Raw genomic sequence first — 25,630 nt, 5'->3', positions numbered from 1 at the left:
GACTTTTTACACTGAGGGCAAGTGAGGTACAAATCAGAGGGCATGGGTTAAGGGTGAAAGGGGAAAAGTTTAGAAGGAACACGAGAGGGAATTTCTTCACACAGAGAATTGTGGGAGTGTGAATCAAGCTGAATTGATGAATGTAGGCTCTATTCTAACATTTCTAACATCGATGACAGAGGTATGGAGGGGTGTGTACTGTCTACAGGTCTGTGGGGCGAGGCAGAAAAATGGTTCAGCACTGACTAGAAGGGCTGAAGAGGCCTGTTTGTGTGCTGTAATGTTCTATGGTTTAAAATCAATTGCTAATTTGTCTAAAATAATATGTATAAAGCTATAAGATTAACCAAATAGCTAAATCTATATGAAGGGTTAATAAGATTTCAGAAACCAATGTATACTCAAATACTTAACATTCAAGAAGATTATTAAAGCATATTTAATTTTAGGCAGTCATTGTCAATTTCAATAACCATTTAAGGAAGCACATCAACAGACTACAAACATGATTATGTTGTATTTTAGTTTTAATTTGAAAATGCTCAAAACATTAAACTAACTTGTTTTAAAAAAAGTCAAATATCAAAATATTACCTTATTGGGTTAAATTTAATTAACCAGAATTTTAACAATTTTGAAATTTAATCTTCCTAAACGTCACCTCTGGTTCTGGTCTTTGATCATTATTGCAAAATCAAAACTAAGGAGCTGATTGTTGACTTCAGGAAGGGAAATCTAGAAGTATCCAATCCAGTGATCATTGGGGGAAAGTTAGAGGTGGAGAGGGTGAGCAAATTTAAGTTCTTGGGAGTCACCATCTTGGAGGATCTTTCCTGAAACCAATACACAAATGGCTTCAGGAAGAAAACATGTTAGTACCTCTAATTCCTCAGTAATTTGTTGAGGTTGGTACGACATTAGAAATCCAGGCAAATTTCTATGGAAGTGTGGTGGAAAGTTGATCAACCGGGGACACCAATACTCCTGAGCATAAAATCCTCCTCTGTTCTCACTGCTACTATTAGGAAAAAGGGAAAGGTGCTACAAGACTCACACCACCAGATTCATGATCACCATCAGACACCTCAACAACAAACTCAATCAGTGACTTAAGGACCCTTACTTTTGCACTTTATTGATTTTTAAAAAAATCTCTCTCTGTATTGCAGTTTGTTTACATTTCTTTATTTGTTTACATGCAAGTTGAGTCATTTTTTGCACTGCCAATAAGTGGGAATTCTGCCTTGCCCACAGGAAAAAGAATCTTAGGTTTGTATGATGTCATGTATGTATTCTGACAATAAATCTAATCTAAAATCACTATAAAAGCACAGATGGTAAAGGAATCTTTACCAATGTTCAGAAGAACAATTGAACAACCACAAAGGAAAAACAGCTCAAATGCAACAGAACCAAAATGTTCCGCAGAAAAAAAAGTGTTCAGCATAATGGCTGGAAAAACAGGAAAATATCATTATTAATCATACCAACTGTAAAATCAAAGCTAATCTGCTCAACAGCATGCATTTATACCTCACCTTTTAAAAAGGCATTATTACCCCTCAAGGAAATTCATGTGTCTTGAACAAAATTGAACACAGCCACATGAGGAAATACTATGTATGACGCATGAGAAAGACTGGTTTGTACCTCACTTGCCCTCAGTGTAAAAAGCCTATACACATTTACTCTGTCTGTCCCCCTCCTAATTTTAAATGCTTTATCAAATCTCCCCTCATTCTTCTATCCTTCAGGGAATAAAGTCCTAACCTGTTGAACCTTTCCCTGAGCCTGGACAAAAACAGTTGAAGTCACAACAACCAATGACAGCAATTATATATTTTTTTTAAAAATCGGAGTTTGGAGTTGGAGGGATGGAAGCAGAGAATCAAGTTTTATTTATAAAGATGATGCTGTGTCAAATGGCAATACAACTTATTAAATACAGGTTAGAAAAAATTCTGAAAATGTTAACAGCAAATTTAATTTCTCAATAATTTTGACAAAAAAAATTATGATGAGTTTAGATGCATGTTTTTTTTATATATAGGTCAAAGAGCAAACCTCAGACCAACACAATCCATCCTTTCCCACCACTGAAAACAAATAATTTTCTCTCCCAGTTCTAATGAAGGATCTGAACCTGAATGTTAATTTTCTCAAGCCCCTTTTACACTTGCAAGTGGTTCCAAGAGATAGCAGACCTGCCCTCCCAGAATGCCGTGTGGAAGAGAAAGGGCTGCATGCACCGAGCATTCATGGAGGGGTTTCTCTGCCGTATGGCTGCTTTTCCCCCCCACAGTATTTATAAATTGTCCGCTATAGCACTACCAACTTACCCGCGCTGTAAAAAAAAACTTCCACTGTTGCTAGCACTTTCCCATTGTCCCTTATAAAGGTTTATATAGGTCGGCACAATAACAACATGGGCTGAAGGGCTCATACTACACTGTACATAAAGCTTAATTATATTATAATTAGGCATGATTAATTTTCATAATACATTGATCAGGATTTAGGGCAGGTCCACTATTGCTTGATGCGTCACGACATCACCGGTAAAAGGAAGAACAGTCCTAACCCCAGAGATGGCTCCTTGCAAGTGTAAAAGCATTCACTATCCTAGTTAGGAGTGATCAAGAGTGAAAAGCCAAACCCCCATTCCTATCCCAGGACACTGAACAATGATTTAGTGGGATGCAAGTGTGAAAGGGGCTTCAGATGCTGCCTGATCAGGAGCATTTCTGGCTATTTGTTTTTGTTCCAAATTTCAAGCTTCCACTGCTTATTATGAAAACATTTCTTTGTGTTCAGGGAAGGCTATTTTTAAACTCCATCTGATCCGTGGTTGTAATAAATTAAATACAGTAGCCAGGCATTTCCCAAAAGAAAGAGCAAATAGAAAGGGGAGTGGTCCCAAATAAAAAAATAATCAATGCTGATGCTACAATCGACTTACTTTACAGTAAGTTTGGCAGAAAATTGTCAGAGGTTGATTCAAGATAAATTTGATCAATTTCTGCCAAACTATCACCAAATTTTAACAATAGCTTCTCCCAAATATACACAACTAAAAACAATAAAATTTAGAGGGAAACCAGAATCTTGATCAAGATTGCTTGATTTTTTTTTTACTAGAGTCCTCGAATTATGTACTTGCTTCATTCTAAGCTGTCTAGCCTCATGACTTGAATTTCACAGTATTTTAAATCTCTGTTTCATGACTCTTCTGAACCAGTTTTCTCAAAAAAAAGTCTCCAGAAGTCTTTATCAAAGTATGAGCTTCAAATAAAGTTTTAAAGATCAGGGGAGAAAAAAAATCAAAGAAAATTCAGCAGTTAGAAAGCATGCAATCATACTTTTCTCACAGGGGGATGCTACCCATTACAAAAAACTACACATAAACAAGGGATTGAACAAAAAAAGTTATAAAGCCAATTTTTTTTTTCAAATTCCATGTAAAAGTTAAAAATCCAGCTGAATCTTAACAAGTTTGAATGGTACAACAAAAAAAAAAGCAATTGAAGTATTTTATTTTTCATAAGGTTAACATTAAATACCCAATTTTAAGTGGGTCTGAAAAAGTTGAAAAAAAATTCAAAAAGTCAATGCAAACAGAAGTAAATAATCCAGGAATTAACAGTATCAGGGATTGGTGGACCTAGTCATATCTTTAAAAAAGGTTCCAAGAGTTCTTTTTCAATTTCCATAAAGATCTCACACAAAAAAACAACTTGATTGAGGCAGCCATCACTCTTCACTACAATCGGAAGCAACTATTGAGGAACTACAACCAGTTCCATATTCACCCTCACAAAGCCAACACTAGACAATTGAAAAAATGCTATTTTGAGCTCTGTCACATCAAAATTACCAAATAAACAAGAGATTTAAAAAAAACAGGTTCCATTATTGTCACGTAATACTACATTATAATGTAACATACATGAAATTCTTTAACTTTGTCTACTATAAAGAAGGCAGAGAGTCGCCACTTTGACCAGTGCTCTCATAGAACTGACGCACCAATGAGAACAAACCGCTGACCCCTGGTTTACCAGGGCTCTAACCACTGTGCTATCAGATAAGGGATTGGATTATTAGAAAAAATTGCTGCATCTCCACAAACTCTCAGGAATCTCTGGCTCATGACTGTTCACAAGTAAAAAGGAAGCATCCAGCATCACACATGACTGATCAGGAGAAAAGACATACAGCAGAATGAGTACCACACCTCACAAACTACCCTTCCCTGTACAATGCCTCTCAGCTGTGGTATAGTTCGCAGGTCCCATACTGCTCTAGGTCACCTGCTCACAGTACTGGATTAAAATCCATAAGACAAAAAAATTACATTTTCTAGGTAAAAAGCTACAATATTACCACTTACCTGCTTACACATTAGGAGGTTATTTTAAAATACTACATTCACGTTGTTACTAATATCAACCATCCTCAGAGATCAAGATGATTTTCCAAATTAATAACTTACCCAATGTCAATAAGAGGTGGGTCATCAAGTCCCCTCCTGTAGCAAAGATATATCTCTGGACTTTTCAAACTACCAAAATTCAAGTTTGCTGGAAGTCCAGTTGGTGTGTTCTCAATGCAAGTATACCCTTCAGGAACATTTTCTCCTGCTGATTTGATTATGACAGCAATATCAGTTATTGGTGCTTTTGGTTTTGTTGACTTGGGCTCCACTATTGTGATTTCCTGCTCCAATGGTGTAGATGTGTCAGTCAGTCCTGCAACTACAAAGTAGTCACTAACTCTTGGGCCTTTATCTTCAATCATGGCTATGTATTCCTAAAAAAGGATGGGAGAGGGATAAGCAAAGAATCTCAGCAATTGTTTGTGGTAAATACTGATCCATGCAAATTTTCACACAATTTCAATGCTAAATGACAGAACATAGATAGGAAAAGTCATGAAATTGCCATCCATATTTCAGGCAACTTCAATGTTTTTTTTTTAAACATCTTAAAATAATTAGCCTGACCTCCAATAAAATCAACACTTAAAAATGGTCAACCTGAAGGCATTGAATAGAATTTATAAATTCCAAGTCGCCATTCTCCACTCCAAAACACTGTGTCCAAGTTACCAAATGTCAAGGACAGCTCAGCTAAGTCACCTACCTTGGAATATTAACACACTTCAAGGACTGAAGGCACAAAGTGATGGTATCTTTAATATTTTATCTGGAGCTGTCCTTGAGCCAATTGTGGAAATAGAGCTGTTGTTTTAATTCCTCCATGATGCAAATATTCTAAAGTTACTCGATCAGCTGTTTTCAAATTAGAGGGAAAGACTTGCAACATTCTCCACCATATGGGACAAAGCAGTGGCAAAATAAATGGCAGGAAAAAAGACGGAACCAATAGCCTGTGCCCATAGCTTTTGAAGAAAATGGCTTCAAGGACATTTGATCCATTAGCCAAACATTTCCTAATTCACAGAATTCAAAAGAGTATCAAATTCAAAAATGTACCAAGAGTGAATCTGACCCCTTGTTAAGAAGGGACAAAGACAAAAATCTAGAAACGATAGGACAGTTGGCTGAACTCTGGGAAGATGCTGGAGTGGAAGAAATACATAGTCAATCAGAAAAGCTTAATGACACTAAATGGAGTCAAATTGGTTTTATACAAGTTAAATGGATGAATTATTTGAGGAAAACATAAGCAGAGGTAACCAAGAATAAATGTTTTTAGACTTCTAAAAGGCATTCAATGAGATGCAACATGAAAGACAAAAATGAATGAACAAGATAAAAGTAGTCAGTGCATGAATGCAACTTGAAGACAGGTTATCACAGAAAAATAGACTCAGAAAGGTTTTAAAAGTCATCTTAATATCAGTCCTCGGTCCTCTGTTATTTATTTCTGTATTAATAACTTACACAAAGGACATGGTGCAAGATAGCCAAATTTGCAACTGACACAAAAATAGGCAAAGCAGCTCACCAGGATGAGCAGATTTCAACTCTGCAACTGGAAATAGATACATTGAGTGAGTGGGTTAAAATCTCAATGAAAGGAGCTTTGGAGAAATGTAAAGGCAGACATCAAAATGTAGAAACCTTAAGATATAGGAGTAGAAGTAGATCATTCAGCCCATCAAGTCCACTCCTCCATTCCATCGTGAGCGGATTCATTCTTCCACTTAACCCCATCCCTTGCCTTCTGTCCAAAAACTGATTCCCTGACTATTCAGATAGCTATCAATTTCTGCCTTAAATACACCCACTGACCTGACCTCCACAGCCACCCAAATGCAAATTACAGAGATTCACCAATCTCTGCCTAATGGGCGACCTTCAATCCTGAAGTTGTGCCCTCCTGTCCTGGATTCCCCTACCATGAGAAACAACTTTGCCACATCTACTTTATCCAGGCCTCTCAACATTTTAAAAGCTTCTATAGGCCCAGGAAGGGTTGAGGGGTGGGGTGGGGGGTGGAGAAGGGAAGGAAATACCTCATAAGAACACATAAAATAGGAGCAGAAGTAGGTCATCTGGCCCGTCAAGCCTGCTCCACCATTCAATGAAATCATGGTTGATCTGATGATGGGCTCATCTCCACCTATGAGCCTTTTCCCCATATTTCTTAATTTCCCATGTAAAAATCTATCCAGCCTTTTGCAAAAAATATATTTACTGAGGTAGCCTCCATTGCTTCAATAGGCAGCAAATTTTACAGATTCGCCACCCTCTGGGAAAAGTAGTTCCTCCTCACCTCCATCCTAAATCTACTATTCTGAATCTTGAGGCTATGTTCTGATCTCCCCCACCAATGAAAATGTACCTATACCTTTCATAATTTTATACATTTCTATAAGATTGCCTCTCATTCTTCTAAATTCCAGTGAGTACAGCCCCAGATGACTCAATCTTTCTCATAGGCTAATGCTCTAATCTCTGGAATCAAACTGGTAAACCTCCTCTGCACTGCCTCCAAGGCCAGTACATCTTTCCATAAGTAAGGAGACCAGAACTGCACATAATACTCTAGATGAAGTCTCAGCAATACCTTGTACAGTTGCAGCATAAACTCAATCCCTCAAGCAATTAAGGTCAACATTCCATTTTCCTTCTTGATAGCCTGCAGCATTTCAAACCATCCTTTTGTGTTTATGGACATGCATTTCCAAGTCCTTCTGCACAGCAGCATGCTGCAATCCCTTTCCATTGAAATAACAATCTGATCTTCTATTTTTCCTTCTAATGGGGATAACTTCACATTTACCAACACTATTCTTCATCTGCAAGACCCTTGCCCACTAACTTAACCCATCTCTACTTTTCTGCAGACTTTCCGTATCCTCTGCACAATTTGCTTTTCCACTCAATTTAGTGTCATCAGCCTGCTTAAATACACTACACTCTGTTTCCTCTTCCAGATCATTTATGTATAACATGAACAGTTGCAGGCCCAGCACTGAACACTGCCACACAACACTCATCACCTTTTATCAACCAGAGAAATGCCCCTGTATTCCAACTCTGATTTCTCATGATTAACCAATCCTTTATCCATGCCATTACATCACCCCAATTCTATATATCCACATCTTCTGTCCAAGTTATTTATATGGGACCTTATCAAAATTCTTCTGGAAATCCAGATAGACATCCATTTACCCCTCTCTATTAACCGTGCTCATTATATCCTCAAAGAACTCCAGTAAATTTGTCAAACAGGACCTGCCTTTGTTGAATCCATGCTGCATCTTCCTGATGGATCCATTTCACTCCAGATGCCCCCCTATTTCTTCTTTAATGGGGCCTCAGTTGTTTACAATATATATCAACTTAGATGTGGGAATAGATAGCAATATCTCAAAATTTGCAGATGACATGAAGATGGGTAGCGGGGTTAGCTGTATAGAGGATGCTAAGAGGGTGCAGAGTGATTTGGACAAGTTAGGCGATGTGACAGATGCAATATAATGTGGATAAATGCAGTTATCCACTTTGGAGGCAAGAAAAGGAAAGAGGACTATTATCTAAATGGTATCTGTTTAGGAAATGGGGAGATGCAATGAGATTTGGGTGTTGTTGTGCATCAGTCGTTGAAAGTGGGCATGCAGGTGGAGCAGGCGGTGAGGAAGGTGAATGGTATGTTGGCGTTCATAGCGAGAGGATTTGAGTACAGGAGTAGGGAGATCCTGCTGCAGCTGTACAGGGCCCTTGGAGAGACCACATCTGGAGAACTGTGTGCAGTTTTGGTCTCCTTATCTGAGGAAGATCATCCTCGCCATGGAGAGGGTATAAAGAAGGTTCACTAGACTGATACCAGGGATGGAAGGATTTGCATATGAAGATTGGATAGACTACACTGTATTCTCTGGAATTTAGAAGATGTGGGGGGGGGGGGGGATCTTATAGGAACATATAAAATTCTTAAGGGTTTAGACAGACTAGATGCAGGAAGGTTGTTTCCAATGCTGGGAAAAACTAGAACCAGGGGTCACAGTTTAAGGATAAGGGGAAGTTTTTTAGGACTGAGATGAGGAAAAAAATTCTTCTCTCAGAGAGTGATGGATCTGTGGAATTCTTTGCCACAGGAAGTAGTTGAGGTTGGTTCCTTGTCATATTTAAGAGTAGGTTAGATTTGGCCCTTGTGGCTAAGGGGATCAGGGGGTATGGGGAGAAGGCAGGAACTGGATACTGATCAGCCATGATCATATTGAATGGTGGTGTAGGCTTGAAGGGCCAAATGGCCTCCTCCTGCACCTATTTTCTGTTTCTATGATAGCTTCAAGCATTTTTCCAACAATAGATGTTAAACTAACTGGCCTATAGTTCCCTACCTTTTGCCTAAATCCTTTTTTGAATAGTGGCTTGAGATTTGCCATCTTCCAATCCTCCAGGACCTGCCCAGAGATTTTTGGTAAATTATCACAAAAGCTTCAACTATAACTTCTGCCATTTCTTTCTCTACCCCTGGGATGCATTCCATCAGGACCAGGGGACTTGTCTATCCTTAGATTCAAGTTTTCTGAGAACTTCCTCTTTGGTATAGCTATTACATCCAAGTTTCTCCCCTCCCATCACATCCATGACATCCGTCTTAGGCATGTTCAATGTGTCCTCTACCTTGAGGACCAACAAAATATAATAATTAAAAGCCTCAGCCATTTCCTCATTATCCAATATCAATTCTCCTTCTTATCTTCCAAGGGACCAATCTTCACTTTAGTTACCCTTTTGTGCTTTATACAAATATAAAAACATTTATATTTTGTGCTACCTTCACTCTATTATTTGCTTCATGATTCTTTGTTGTATTTTCAAGATTTCCCAATCTTCCAGTTTCCCACTGTTCTTGGCAACTTTACAGGCATGAGCGCTTAGTTTGATTTCTTCCTTTATTTCCAAAAATGCTTGTTCCCATCCTTACTGTTCTTGCTTCTAACTGGAATATACTTTGTTGAGCACCAAGAAACATTTCTTAGCAAGTCCCAGTCTGCCTTGGCCAATTCCTCCCTCAACCCCTTGTAGTTTCCTTTGTTTAGGCATAACACATTGGTTTTAGACCAAACTATTGTACTCTCCATTTGTACAAGAAAAATCAATCACACTGAGATCATTCAAAGGATCCCCAACTACACTATCAATAATTTTACCTGTCTCATTGCAGAAGACCAGATCCAAGATAGCATTCTCCCTTGTAGGTTCAGTAACATGCTGTTCAAGAAAGCCATTATGTCTGCATTCTATATGAGGTCCTCCTCATGGTTGCCTCAACCAACCTAATTCACCCAGTCTATGTGCATGTTAAAGTCCCCCACGACAATTGCTGTTCTTTCCTGAACTGGAGTAGCAATATACACAATGTGGCTACAAGAGCAAGTCAGGGGCTTGGGATACAGTGGTAATAAATTCACTTCCTAAATCCCAAAAGTCTGTCCCCCATCTACAATGCTCAAATCAGTAGTCTGATGGAATACTCTCTCCCAGCCTGAATGAGTACAGTTTCAACACTACTCAAGCAGTTTGACTCTAGGCAAAACACTTGATAGACATCCTGTTCACAATTATTCACTCACTCCACTGCTGACACATTTGCAGCAGACAGCACTGGAGCAACTGACCAAGACGACGAGACAGCATTTTCCAAACCCAAAACCACTACCAGTTCAAAGTACAAGTGCAACAAAAGCATGGAAGTACCACTACTTAGAAATTGCCCTCCAATTCACACAACAGCCCAACTTGGAAATAAATTATTGTACTTTCACCATTACTGGGTTTAAACATTGGAACTCTCCCCTAAAAAGTATTGTGGATAACTCCATAACTTAAAATCCTTGACTTCATCATAGGAAGACCACAGTCAATACAAATCTGAAGCACCGTAGGCCCTTTCATACAGTCAAAAAAAAAACCCCCGAGTGCAAAAGCGGAGATTCTCCACCCTTGTGTTGGGAGACTTACCTCCACAAATGCACCCTGGCTGGTTCCAAGGCGCTAACTGCAATCAATCTTGGGGGAAGGGTTAGCAGCGGAGTGTTGCACTCCGCAACCCAGCATGAACGTACTGTCGCTGCATGTGACTGATTAGGGGCAGGCTGATGATGCCATCAGCTCACGACCCATCTCACCCCTCTTCCTCCATGATCTCCTCAGAGCAGGGGTCATTGGGGGGAGCCGTCAGGGGGGCAGCTGGTGCGGGCTATGGCCCTGCTGGCCGCTCCTGCACCTCACCGGGCTGCTTCGGCAGCGCCAGCAGCTTAATAGCAAAGCAATGGCCTTCTTCCCTACCCATAATCCCCCAAGCAGCTGGAAAAGTTCTGGGAAACCCAGAGCAGTTCCAGCTGCATGGGGAATTATGGGTAAGGAAGACAGCCATTGCTCTGAGGCATATTTATGATGGGTAACGCCATAGCAACAGAGGCTCTGCCTACAGCAGCTCCAGATGACACACTGAGGCACCGCTCTGCATAAAAGCAGCATGAACAGACAAGTTTTAAATTTTTATCCACCTCTGTAGCCAGCCTTGAAGCAGAGGCCCAGCATGAAAACACCAACTGACGATCAACTCTGGCTCACCTCAAGGATGCGTGCTTAGCTTATTGCTTTACAAGATGTTGCAAGCCAAACCCTTTTAATTCAAACTCTCAAGTCTCCCCAGAGGGAAAACCTTGTATTTTCTCACCCTCAGATGCTGCCAAACTTATTAAGTACTTCCAGTGTTTTGCTCCCATCCTCCGCAGTTATTTTTGTTATTATTGTTGAGGACTTGATGCAAAATTGAGAAAAATACAGTCAACTCTAAAACCCAGTTATCCTGTTTTCAAGTTAACCATTGAAAATTTCAAAAGCCAGACTCCAGATAAATAACGAATACAACACAGAACCCCACGGCTAAAGGAGGAGGTCCTTCAGCCCATAACCACACCAACCAGGATTTGGACAAAACAACACTGTGATAATTCAATCAACAAAGAGGTTAAGGTACACCAGCTTCAGGGCTCGTTTGCAACATGGTCAAATTTGTTTGGAAGCAGCGAATTGATTAAATTTTGTTGCTTAGCCCAAAACGGCAGATAAGTTTTTTTTTAAAAACATGGCAGCCTCAAAGCTCCACAATCAAGACAAACACAAACAAGGTGCTGACAATTTGCAAAAAGCATACTGTATTCATTGAAGAATGATGACTACCAGAACAGATATACAATGCAGATGAGTGTAGACATGATTAGGTGTTTACTAACAAAGACCTTGCATTTGAGACTGAGCAAAGCCCTCCAGAGCAAAGCACAGTTCAAATACAATTGGCTCACACGTGCCAAATAAGACAAATGCAATTGGCAGAGCATAAATAGCAATATATTCATTTAAAAGAATTGGAGCCACTTAGATAACAAGATTATTTTAGACAGAAATCATCTCGTGTACCATTGAATTTTCAAAGAGTAGTCAACAAAAAAAGTTTTCAACATGTTTTCTTGGAATGAGGTCATGTGGGCCATCAGATTCAGTCCAATTCTCAGAACATTCCCAGTGTTACTCCACTTAGCTTGATGCAACCCATTTTCTCTCAACATTCTCCACTTAACCTGCAACTTACACTTATTTGGGTTAATTTACAATTGCCAATTAATCCATCAGCAGACGCAAGGCCTCAGGCTCAAACCATTGACCGCCTTTTACTTTCTATGGATCCTGCATGACCAGAGTTTCTCCAGTACTTTTACGTTTACCTCGATGAATCCATCAGCAAGTTTTTGTAATGTGGAAGGAATCAAAGCAAACCCTCAAAACCCCTTGGAGAATGTAGTAACTGCAAACCATCTGAACCCAAGTCGCTGGAACTGTTATAGCACTAATTATAGTCTCACTGTGCACCCAGGTACATAAGGCACACTTTCAATCAAAGGTCTTGCAGAAATGAATATCTTCCAGGTGGATAATACTTTATCACATCTTCTGTCCCAGGCAGCCACAGACACATGCAGATATAGAAATATACAGTCATCACAGCAAGTCTGCACTAATCATCCAGCAAACATTTATGGATCTCTTTTAATTTCCCCACGTTCCCAACAGATTTTATCACTCACCAACACAATATGAGCAATTTACAGTTGGCAATTATCCTACCAATCCTGCACATCTTTGAGATGCACGAGAAAACAAAGACAAAAGGAAACTCACACAACTACACTGACATTTCCTGAGTATTATAATAGTATCTCAACCCCCAAAATGAGTAACTAATGTAGAACATTTGTTTGTTCTATCAGCAAGCCCAGACCAAACAGGTTCAAAGTTTGGTTCATTTGACAGAGATGCAAGGACAGTAGGTAAGCTACTGTGTGGTTGCAAAGAAACAATAGAATTTTGCTTCCTGAAGATTTTTTTTTTAAATGGGACAAAAATGTAATTATTATTACTACCATTCTATGATTTCTAAGTTTCTGCTTTAGGGACTGAAGTCCAAATCTAAAAGAAACTTTCAACAAAACCAAATCTGGTGCAATATAGGAGACAGCAAAGCTGCACTCCCAGATGAACTTGATGCCTTCTACGCCCAATTTGAACAAGAACGATGCTTCCCCCATATCCCATGACAATTCTTTCCATTAGTACCCAAGAATGACATGTGGGCTGCATTCAGGAGAGTGAATCTGTGGAAAGCATCTAGACAAGCCAGCCAAGTATTAAAAACTTGTGCTGACCATCTGACTAATGTATGCTGGATATCTTCAACATCTCAATCCAACAGGGTGTGGTACCCACCTGTTTCAAACAGGCCTCAATCTTACTAGTGCCCAAGAAGAGTGTAGTAGCCTGCCTAAATGGCTATCGACCAGCAGCACTTGCATCTACAGTGAAGTAGTGTCTTGAAAGGCTGTTGTTTAAGAACATCAGGTCCTGCCTAAGCAATGACATGGTTCCTTCCCAAATTGCCTACCACAACAACATTTCACTGGCTCTAAACAAAGCCCTGGAACACCTGGACAGAAAAGATGAATAAGTCAAGATGCTCTTTATTGACTACAGTTTGGCATTTAACACCATCATCCACTCAAAATTGACCAGCAAACTCCAAGACCTGAAACTCAATACCCCACTGTGTAACTGAATCCTGGATTACCTCACCTCCAGACCACAACCTCTGAGGAGTGGCAAGAACATCTCATCCACAATCTCCATTGGCACCAGAGCACCATAGGGTATGCTGTTATCTCCACCGCCCCCCAACCCCGCTCTACTCGCTACATATATGACTGTGCAGCTCAGTACAACAACAACACCATTTACACCTTTTGAAAAGAATGATCACAGTGCGATTGATTTTTCTTGTACAAACGTATAAAAAGGGGCGATTGAGTCAGCATACAGAAGGGAGATTGAAAATTTGACTGAATGGTGCACCAACAACAATCTTGCACTCAATGTCACCAAAACCAAGAAGAAGGTGATTATCAACTTCAGGAAGGGAAAATCAGAAGTGTACAATCCAGTGATCATTTTGGGGGGGTATATCAGAGGTGAAGAGCATGAGTAAATTTAAGTTTGTGTGATTCACCATCTCAGAGGATGTTTCCTGGACACCTCACACTAATGGCATTTTGAACAAACGACGTCAGTACCTCTACTTCCTCAGGAGTTTGGAGAGGTTTGGTATGCCATTGGAAACTCCGGCAAATTTTTACAGATGTGTGGTGGAAATGTGTTCACCAGCTGCATCAGGGTCTGGAATGGGGACACCAATACCCCTGAGCGCAAAGCCCTGCAAAAGGTAGTGGACACTGCCCAGGTTAGCATCAGCAATACCCTCCTCGGAGACCAGCAGCAATCATCAAGGATCCACACCACCCAGCTTACACTCTGCTCTCACTGCTACCATCAACAAAGAGGTGTAGGTGCCACAAACTTGCACCATCAGGAGAATAGCTGCTACCCCTCCTCCATCAAACTCCTCATTTAAGGACTCTTACTTGTGCACTTTTTATTTTTATATGAATTGTATTGGACAGTTTGTTTACAGTTCTTTATTTGTTTACATGTATATGCTGTGTACAATTCTTTTCGCACTACCAAATGGTCATTCTTCCTCACCTGCAGCAGAAAAAAACAATCTCAGGGGTGATGTCATGTATGTACTTTGAGAATAAATCTGAAATCAGCTGTATATGATGTCATGAATAGACTCTGATACTACAACTGTTTTTCAGTCATAGAGCATGGAAACAGATGCTTCAGACCACCAAATCAGACCAGACCATCAGAGACCCTATTACACAAATCCTGCATCATTTTCCCCTTGTCAATTTCTCATCCATTTTCATCCATACTCTTCCATTCACTATACCTTATGGGCAATTTACAGTCGTCATTTAACATCCGTGTGAGGTTGGAGGAAACTGGAGCAGCAAGAGAAAACCCATGTGGTTACATGTGCAAACTCCATGCAGACAATATTGGAGGTCAGGAATGAATTTGACTTGGCGACACTAAGCAGAAGCCACTTTTCAAGATACAACGCTATCCTCAGAAAAGTTCTTTTGCATCAAAAATACCAATATTTTAAATATTTTACAAGCTAACTAACCATAGCAGCTGCAATCAATAAAGGGAATCATTCACTGAGACAGTTTCAAAAACATTTAAGAAGGCAACGGTTCATTATTTTTAGAATTAGCTGGTCTTTTTGAATGTGATTTATGAAGCTGACAGAGTATGAAGTTCAGTGAAAACACTCACACTGATCAAATAAAGCAAAAACTTTCCAGAGATAAACTGATAACAATTCAGAGAGTAAATTTCAGTTATAGCCCTGGCCAAGGTTGTGCTGTTACCAGAGGAAGATGAAAAGATCTGTGCGGAAACTGGGTAATTTTTGCCATAACCCAGAATCTAAGGTTTCTGACAAATACATTGCCCACTGTGTAATAGATAGACTAGTATCATACAAAATGCAGAGGAGAAATACTCAATTCCACTGCATTAGGTTTCTCACAGCATGATCCTCATCCGCAAAGAAACATTGCCTGCCCTTTGCCACATCTGTGAACACAGGGCCATCTCTACGGGTGCTGCAGTCAAAGAAGTTAAAAGGCAAGACAATCAATGGAACAAAATCTAATTAATAAATCGTAAAGATGTGGTAAAATGCATTTTAAGTCTTTTGATGAGTTTTAAACTATGCCATCTTCCCATTACAATAAAGTCCAGTAGTACCAATTCAATGTCTGTTTGCAATGTTTTCCATTTTGAGGACTAAATCTTGGTAAAGATTCCAGTTATACCATGAAATATTCTTAACTTGAATTTTTGTTTTCATACAACATGGATTCACTTTCTAAGTTTTTTAACCAGTGTTTCAGAAATCTCTTCCTTTCTTTTTCAATTTTTTAAATATTATAGGTAAATAATACATGAGGAGAATAGGAGTACATAGGTCATGTGGAAATAATTTATAAAAGGTCATCAAGTTTCTTCAAATTTAACACAAGTATCAATTATATGACTCCTAACTTTCTCTAAACTTAAACATGACATAATTTGAGACAGCCACTGAGACAAAATAGATGGATTAGAAACTTTCCATTTAAATAAGATAGCTCTTCTAGCCAACAATGTAGAAAAGGCTACAACCGATAAGTAAAAGTGGGAACTCGTCACACTTCTGGAACTATAATTCAAAAAAGAACAAACTTCATCTTAATGGAATGTTAAGTTAATCTAACCCAAAAATAATTTTAAAGAACACTCAAATGACCATCACCTTAAAATGTTGCAATAATACATCAATTCTCAACAGGCTTGGAAGCCTTTATGTGAAGGAAGTCATTTCAGTTTGGTTCAAGAGCATTCTTCCACATTCCTACTGGGCACTCTCCAACCAAACGGCAATAACATTGACTTTCAATTTATCTTAAACTCCTCCCCAAGTCTCTTTCCTTATCCCCATCTCCTTTCCTCCAGCTCCCTATCCTTTCCTCTCCTATCAGAGCAACCCTCTCCCACCATCATTTCTCAGCTTTATGTTTCTTTACCCTCCCATCTGCATCTATCCATGACCTCTTACCTGTTAGCCTATGCTCCTCCCCCACCTTTTCATTCAGGCACCTGGATGTTTTCACTCATACCTTGACAAAAGGGCTCAAGCCTGAAACGTTGGTTACCCTTTACTTCCTATGGATGCCTCATAACCTATTGGGTTTCTCCAACACATTTATGTATTGCATTCTTCAACAGGTCTCTCTTTTCTAACTCCATCTTTCATCACCCTGTGGTGTAAAACATAAAACCAAACTAATACTAAATACCTCGCTGCTATTAATGAAGCCAAAACTTATTTATCTTTGTTTCATCCTCAATTTGTCTTTCTTTTTTAATTACATTATAAAATGCACTGTGGCCACCTGCAGCCTGTTAGAAACAAGATAAGAAAATTTAAAACTATTTCCTGTGCCAATTATTTGATGGCAAGATGAAAAATATGACACAAAACTCACAGGAAGTAAACTGTGCCTACTTAACGGAAAGGCATCTCATCACAATCTTGCACCAATATGCACCAGGCTAATACTTCACTTTGGCAACAGCCATTTTATTACCGATAACAAAGAAAGCTTCATCTAAAGCTATCTCAGATTTCCTCAAAATATTTGATTAACAAGACTTTTTTGAAAATTCATACAATTTTAAGTTAGGAGTTACAAAATAATAAAATTAAATCGCAATCTTTTAAATCAGAAATTATTGGATCAAAAAACTAATAAGGACACCACCAAAAAAAGGCTTTAAAATAGTTCACAAATGGGTTTGGAAAAAACAACAAATACTGCAAATATTCAGCATATCAGACAGTATAATGGAGAACGAATGTTAACCCACAGAGGCTTCTAGCCAAGATAGCTACACAATGCTGAGCTGTTCAGACCGAGGGTGCGTGTCTCCAGAGGAGCCACAGACCAGTGAAGGATGCCAGAGCAGGAGAACACCATCCTGCCAAGGAGAAGCCTGGAAGGAGACCCTAAAGGGTAGGACACATAGCAAAGGACAGCAAGAGGCTCAGGTGGCTTGTAGGAACCAGGTACTAGGACAGATATGCGAGGGTGCCATTGACGAGCAGGGCTTGTGAAGGCCCTCAAGCATTAACAAATTCCTAGTCACAATGGTGGTTGTGATCCAGGGGCCAAGGAGAGCGACTGAGTTAACTGAAACTCTGGTTCCCCACAGGATCAACTGGAAGTCATCAACTACAGAGATTACGGAAGCACATGCATCAGAGGAGGTGGTGAGATCCACAAGCACTCGGTGTCTCTTAAGGAACTTTCTAACGCTTCTCTCTCTTTTCTTGGTAGAGGTACTGATTGAGTGCAACCACTCTGTATCCCTTTACGGGCAAACAAAAGTAAACAAATATTGTTTATTTCTGTACATGACAATAAAAAGAAAATTCAAACTTTACTGTTAATTCGCACTTTTTCTTTCTTGATAGGTAATGGTCTACTGGGTAACACCAGCATTTGTATTTTTATCTCAGACTTCCAGCATCAGTGCTTTGTATCCCTCCAAGGCACATTTCCACACCCATAGTTCCCAATTTCCAACTTCAAATTAATTTCAGTTTAGCAAATGGCTCTACTATTTCATGCATAAATTCTCAACAGTCAGCATTTTATTAATGCCATAGTTGTCACATATGTATCTAAATGAAGCACATTGAAATCACTGAAACTACTCATCCCAGAGATGCATTTCTGTGACCAGTGCATGTTAAAATTAGGTTAATTATTGGCCTGTTGCATAGAATTTGGACTTCCTTCATCGATGGAAATGTACTTTAGCATTTTGCTCGACTAAACAGCGAATACTTGTTAAAAGTAAAAACCACAACTTTAATGTTCAGAATAGATTTCTAGGAAGTCAGGAATGTACAGATGAGTCATGATTGATGATTTAAAAAACACACACACACACACACACACACACACACACACACACACACACACACACACACACACACACACACACACACACACACACACACACAGTATATATTGCACAATATTCACATGCACTAAAATTCTTATTTGCTGTAGCCAAACAGGTACTTCATTTAAAAAAAATACCCATTAAAGAGATCATACAAAAGATGATAAATTTTCAGTTATCCTCATGCAAAAAGTGACGCTATTGAGTAGATAGTCCTTGTGCTATCTGTTGGAAATAAACTGTTCTTGAAACCAGTGGCACTTGACCTCAGGCTTTTGTATCTTCGTCCCAAAAGTAGCAGCAAGATGAAATAGTGATTTCATAAATGGTTGGGCACTGAGGAGTGTGGAAGACAGGTATCTTGGAATATAGATTAAAAAAACTCCCTAAAGTGGGGTCACAAGTAGATAGAGTCATAGAGCTTTGGAACATTGGCCTTCATAAACTGAATATAGGAGTTGAGATATTATGGTATCATTGTACAAGATATTGGCAGGCCAAATTTAGAGCACTTAACTACAGGAAAGATATCAATTTAGGCTGAAAAAGTGAAGATAAGATCTACTAGGACAGGGGTGTCAAACTCAAATTCACGGAGGGCCAAAATTAAAAACTTGGACTAAGTTGAGGGCCAAACTAAATATTTATTGAAAATTTTCAACAACATCTGCATGTTTTCTCTTCTTTCAACATATGTAATGTTAAACTTTTTCTTATTAAATTAAATGTTTAATAATAGTTTTGGATAAACTCTTTCCAGAAGCATTAACAAATGAGAAATAAAATATTCAATAAATAATATCTCTATAGAGGATTTGTCAAATGTTGCTAGTGTGCTGTCGAATAGTAAAATCTGAGGGCTATTGGGAGAATAACATGATTCCTGAAACAATCAAATGGGTGACTGATTGTGGGCATGAACTCTAGCAGGGTTATTTGCCATGCCCTTTTTCCATTGGTACAGATATCCTTTGATTTACACACTTTTCAAGTTTTATGCCTAATGAGCTTGTATCCAGGTGCAGGACCATTTTTAACCAGGAATATATTTATCACTGTGACATGAAACTATTGGAAGATCGTTTTATCCTGAGATTAAAGTTCATAATACTTACTCAGGCCTGTGTGCGGGAGGGCGGGGTTTGCGGGCGATCGGGTTGGACAACGACAGTGCGGGGGCATCGGCTCTCGCTGCAGGGCGGCATCTCGGCGCATCACCGGCCCCGTCACCGTGAGTCGCGGCAGGGAGGGGGAGTGGGCAACGGTCCTGGCGAGATCAGGCCCCCCGAGTTTCTGCCGGACCCCCCTTGACCTGCCGAGTTTCTCCCGGACCCCCCTTGACCTGCTGAGTTTCTGCCGGACCCCCCTTGACCTGCTGAGTTTCTCCCGGACCTCCCTTGACCTGCTGAGTTTCTCCCGGACCCCCCTTGACCTGCTGAGTTTCTCCCAGACCCCCTCCCCTTGACCTTCTGAGTTTCTCCCGGACCCCTCCCCCTTGACCTGCTGAGTTTCTGCCGGACCCCACTTGACCTGCTGAGTCCCTCCCGGACCCCCCTTGACCTGCTGAGTTTCTCCCTTCTGGTGTTTTTACGACAACCACAGACTTTCGCTCATACATTGATGAGGGGGATCAAGGGCCAAACATTGTCAGGTACCTCTCTGCTGGATAAAGGATACGGTTTAACCCGCTGAGTTTCTCCAGTGTTGGGTTTTCACGAGGTAGAGTCAAAGGGCCTGTTTCTGATCTGTAATGTTCTACGGACCCTGCTCTTCTTTCCGTGCCAGTGTCCCAGGACCTTTCCAGGGCAGTCTCCGCGCTCAGGACTGCGCTGGGAACCCGGTCAGCGGTGGAGGAGCAGGTGAGCGTGGCTAATCCCGATCCAGCCCACGCCATTCCCGAGATTGGCGGGGGGTTCCACCCTACCTGCTCGACCGCCTCGCTCTCCACGTGTACTCCGGGCACCCGCCGCTGGTCTGGTGGGAAGGCACAGGGTGGCCGGCGCCCCCATTGCCCGGCGGGGAGCCCCAATCTTCCCTCTGGCGTCCCGACTCCATCTGCAGCTCCAAGAAACGCTGTGCCACTGGGGTTCCGGTGGCTGGAAGCGGCCTTGGCTTCCCCTGACACTGGCCAGGCCGCGCTGCGGTGGGGGGGGGGGGTGTGCGGGGGGACACGACAGCGTGTTTATAAAACCACCCACCACTACTTTTCAAGGACCAGGATTTTTCTCTCTCTCTCTCACCCTGGGACACAGCGGTTACTGTGCATGCGCTATACTGGCACGGCGGCCAGTGGGCCACCTCTAATACATTTTTGATATGATCCTGCGGGCCAAATTTGGCCCGCGGGCCAGAGTTTGACATCTGTGTACTAGGATGTTCCTGGGACTTGAGGAACTGAGATACATGAAAAAGTTAAACAGGTGAGGATTTTATTCCCTGAAGTATGGAAGAACAAATATACACCTTATAACTTTGTATAAGCTTTTTTACTGAGAATAGGTAAGATACAATCCAGAGGATACAGGTTAAGGGTGAAAGGAGTTTGATGGCCTGATCTCTCATCTATGTTATCAAATAAGCTATTAAACTTCTGCAGGTGTACTGTGGACAGTATGGTGATTGTGTCATTCAAATTCCCTGAAACACAGAAGGCAGCAAATGCAGACCGTCATAGACTCCAACTACCCAAAGAAATCTGAAAGTTGCTGCTTCAAGGAGGCAGCCAACATCATAAATGACTCTCAAAACTCTGATCATAGAACCATAGAACACTACAGCAGAGAAATAGGCTCTTCTGTGCTGAACTATTACTTCACTGAGTTCTACTGAGTTCACCCAGTCCAAATCCATCCATACCCCTCCCATTCATCTACCTGTTCAAATTTTTCTTAAATGTTAAAATAGAGTCTGCATTCACTATTTCAGCTGGCAGCTCGCTCCACAGTCCCACTACTTTGTATGAAGAAGATTCCCCCTAATATTACATATATATAACATAACAATTACAGCACGGAAACAGGCCATTAGGCCCTTCTAGTCCACACCGAACCAAACACCCCTTTCTAGTCCCACCTCCCCGCACAATGCCCATAACCCTCCATCTTCTTCTCATCCATATACCTGTCTAACCTTTTCTTAAATAATACAATTGACTCCACCGCCACTATTTCTCCCGGAAGATCATTCCACACGGCTACCACTCTCTGAGTAAAGAAGTTCCCCCTCATGTTACCTCTAAACCTCTGCCCCTTAATTCTTAACTCATGTCCTCTTGTTTTAATCTTTCCTCCTCTTAACGGAAATAGTCTATCCACATCCACTCTGTCTATCCCTTTCATAATCTTAAATACTTCTATCAAATCCCCTCTCAACCTTCTACGCTCCAAAGAATAAAGACCTAATCTGTCCAATCTCTCCCTATACTCTAGAAGCTTAAACCCAGGTAACATTCTGGTAAACCTTCTCTGCACTCTTTCCACTCTGTTTATATCCTTCCTATAATTAGGCGACCAGAACTGCACACAGAACTCCAAATTAGACCGCACCAATGTCTTATTGTATATCTCAACATCACCTCCCAACTCCTATATTCCATGCAATGATTGATAAAGGCCAGCATACTAAAAGCCTTCTTCACCACCCTATTCACGTGAGTTTCTACCTTCAGGGAACGATGTACTGTCACTCCTAAATCTTTCTGCTCTTCTGTATTCCTCAATGCTCTCCCATTTACCACGTATGTCCTATTCTGATTCTTCTTACCAAAATGAAGCACCTCACACTTATCAGCATTAAACTCCATCTGCCATTTTTCAGCCCACTTTTCTAAGCAGCCCAAATCCCTCTGCAATCCTTGAAAACCTTCTTCATTATCCACTATTCCACCTATCTTAGTATCGTCTGCATATTTACTAATCCAATTCACCACCCCATCATCTAGATCATTAATGTATATTACCCATCAACTTTTCCCCTTTTCTACTTCTTTCCATGGATGCTGACCTTCTGAGTTCCTCCCAACACTCTCTTTGCTCCAGTTTTCCAACACCTGCAGACTTGTTTACCTCTGACTCCCAGATTTATTTTAATGAGCATTTTAATGATGTTAAAGTTGAAAATGTAGCAAACTGCAAGGCAAATATTGAACAGACTGGTGAAATGGCCATGCACGAGAAGTATGAAAGTAATGGAGAAAAGTATGACACTAATAGAGGGATTGATAAAAGATGTTACAGGCAGAGACAATATGTCAGAGGGTACAGAGATTGTGGGGCAGGGTGCAGGATGGGATGGGACATAGATGAGCAATCAGGCCATCAAGCATATCTCTCTCACCTTCCCCCCCCCCCCACCCCCCCCGCCCCCCCCGCCCCCCCCCCCGCCCCCATCAGCTCCATCTCTAATTCTTGTTGCCTTGGAAAACTCATCAGCATGCTAAAATACTCATTCATCCTTGACACACTCCCTCATTTTCTAATGTAATAAGGTGGGCATACCAAGGCAAGGTGCCCAAGATGGAGTAAAAAAGACCACAGGAAGATGAAACCCTCGCCATTAAGCTATAAGAAACCATCGTCCAAGGTTAAACACCTTAGGGGAGATGAAAAAGTGAGCCAGAGTACCAAAGTCATACCAAAGAAGAAGAAACAGTGTCAGTACATTATATTCTCAGTTTAAGTGATCGCAAGTCAGAATATTGATGTTCGAATGAAAATTCAATGATGAACCAGCCCACATGAAACTCGACACAGGGGCTGTTATATCCTTAATGCCAAAAAATATGAAAGAAAAACTACCCCCAAAGCTGGCATAAAACAGTCCGATATTGTTTTAAAGACAATTACTGGAGGAGGTGGGGAAAAAAAAACAAAGTGCTAGGAGAATGTAAACATTGAATAAAAACAAGTACTAAGAAAGGACTCTCTCTCTACATTGTAGAAACGAAAGGACCCGCATTGTTGGGAAGACATTTGTTGATGTACATTTTACTAGAGTAGAAGGAAATTTGGGCCATGAAGAAGGTACAAACAGTGGATGACAAGAAATTAAAGTTACAACAAGTGCTTTTGAAATACTAATCAGTATTTGTAAAAAGCCTGGGAAAAATTCAGTGAGTCCAAATCAAAGGACAAGTACAACCTGAAGCAAAAGCTATGTTTTTTTAAACCAAGGGCAGTATTTTTTGTGGAAGGAATAATCAAAAAACTTCAATGTAGTGACTGGCAAGGAGTCACTTGATGGAGTAGTGGCTGGAAGGGTAAAACAAGCCCTCTCCAGAAAAGAAGAAAAAAAGTTAAGACAAAGTTGAATAAATACAAAATATAAGAAATAAAAGATAAAGTTGCAGAGAAGAGAAAGAAAATGGCACCTAAGACTGAAAAAGTAAAAACAATGGGAAAAAAGAAAAGACACCGGAAAAGAAAGGAGAAGGCCTTAACTGCACGAAGGAACAGGGAGCCGTGGTGGAGAAGAGCGCCCAATCTCTGAGGTTGGTGTCGGCCCTGCGGAGTTGCGACCCTCCGACTGGTGGACTGCAAAAATGGCTCTCTGAGCCAAATAAAAATGCACAGTGCGCAATCTAAGGTAAAGGAGAACACCAACGGGAGGGGGGCTCGGCCGAGGAGCGGGCAATCACAGCACGACCAGCTGAGGGATGCCTGACACCAGGGCTCTCAGCTGGAAGATGAGGAAAGCGGCAGGAGAGGGAGTGAAGTACCAGGTGAGAACAAAAGTCGACGGGGTGAACGGAAAGAGGAGCAGCAGCAGGAGGCTCGACAGATGATCAGTTCAGAAGAAGAGGACCAACAGCAAGAGGCCAAGCAAGAAGAGACCCGACAAAGTGAGACAAGCTACTCATCAGAAAAATCAGAAGAAAAGAAGAAGACACAAACACAGGTACAGACTCGGAAGAAGAAGACCAAGATCTTCACAGAGAGATAGAAGGTAAAACAGATGGACAGAATATAGATAAAGCTTTTTTTGAAGAACAAATGAGAGCATTAAAAGAATGGTTGTCATTAGAATTTAGTGCAATTAAAAGAAAAATGAAAAGAACAGAAGATAAAATGCAAAGATTAGAACTAGTCATGACAGAAAGTAGAAAATGTGGAAGAACGAGAAATGGCTGTAGAAATGGAAGTAAACGTCTTAAGAGGAAAATTAGAAGAAAGTGATAAAAACAATTAAAGAGACACAAGAGTTGTTTGCTTAGAAAACTGATCTGTTGGAAAATTATAGTAGGTGAAACAACATAAAAATAGTGGGCCTAACGGAAGATGAAGAAGGCACAGATATGAAGGAATTTATAAAAGAATGGATCCTGAAGGTCCTAGGAATGACAGAAATACAGGAAGGAATGGAAATAGAAAGGGCACATAGAACACTAGCTCCGAAACCAAAGACACATCAAAAACCAAGATACATTTTAGTAAAATTTTTGAGATATACGACAAGAGAAAATATACTGGAGCAGCCAAGGAATAAAATTAGAGAAGACAATAAACAATTGGAATACAAGGGTCAAAAAATATTTTTTTTACCCAGACATAAGTTTGAACTCTTAAAGAAAAGGAAGGAGTTTAATATAACAAAATCAATCCTATGGAAAAAAGGTTATACATTCATGTTAAGACATACAGCTGTGCTTAAAATATTTATCCCCGGGGAGCAAAACAGACGGTTCTCGGATCCGGAGGAAGCACAAGAATTTGCAGAACGCTTGCAGGACAGAAGGAGAGATGAAAAGATGCAATAAGAATGAGGAACGGCGATAAAATATATATGAAGATGTAAAAACAATATATATGTAAAGAACTAAAGAAGGGAAAGAGAAGGGAAGGAAGGAAGGGGGAAAAGGGAGAACTTTATTACATGTGTAAAATAAAAAGAGTTTTTGGGGGGGGTTTGGGCGGGGGGGAGAGAATAACCGTCACTGCGAAATCAGTTGACGCTTGCAAGCAGGATCGGGGGGGGGACATTTGGGGTTAAGGGAATATTGGATGTGGGAGTTGTTGGAGTATTTTATGTTTTAAATGTGTTGTCATACATTGAGTTTAAAAAGGGAAAACTGAGAGATGAAAATGGTGGTGAGGAAGTGGAAATTAGGTATAAACAGGATATGAGATGGCCATGTTGAACTATATGACTATAAACATTAATGGAATA

General features: G+C 40.4%; 1 protein-coding gene across 10 annotated transcripts in view; it reads right to left on the bottom strand.

Moving 5' to 3' along the window:
* Positions 1-25,630, bottom strand: part of dennd4c (DENN/MADD domain containing 4C) — a 190,329-nt gene that overhangs the window by 125,664 nt on the left and 39,035 nt on the right. For 9 of the 10 annotated variants that reach the window (XM_069926480.1, XM_069926527.1, XM_069926536.1 and 6 more), the window contains one exon: positions 4,493-4,809. In XM_069926480.1, coding sequence (XP_069782581.1) covers positions 4,493-4,797 — 305 coding nt within the window. In that variant the 5' untranslated portion in view covers positions 4,798-4,809. Of the gene's footprint in view, positions 1-4,492; positions 4,810-17,362; positions 17,584-25,630 lie in introns of those variants that run through there. The other variant, XM_069926507.1, reaches the window with a different exon arrangement.

Source organism: Narcine bancroftii, chromosome 1 (genome assembly GCF_036971445.1).
Source record: "Narcine bancroftii isolate sNarBan1 chromosome 1, sNarBan1.hap1, whole genome shotgun sequence".
NCBI classification, from domain to species: Eukaryota; Metazoa; Chordata; class Chondrichthyes; order Torpediniformes; family Narcinidae; genus Narcine; species Narcine bancroftii.
The sequence above is the reverse complement of the archived record's forward strand: the minus strand, read 5'-3'. Positions and strand labels throughout refer to the sequence as shown.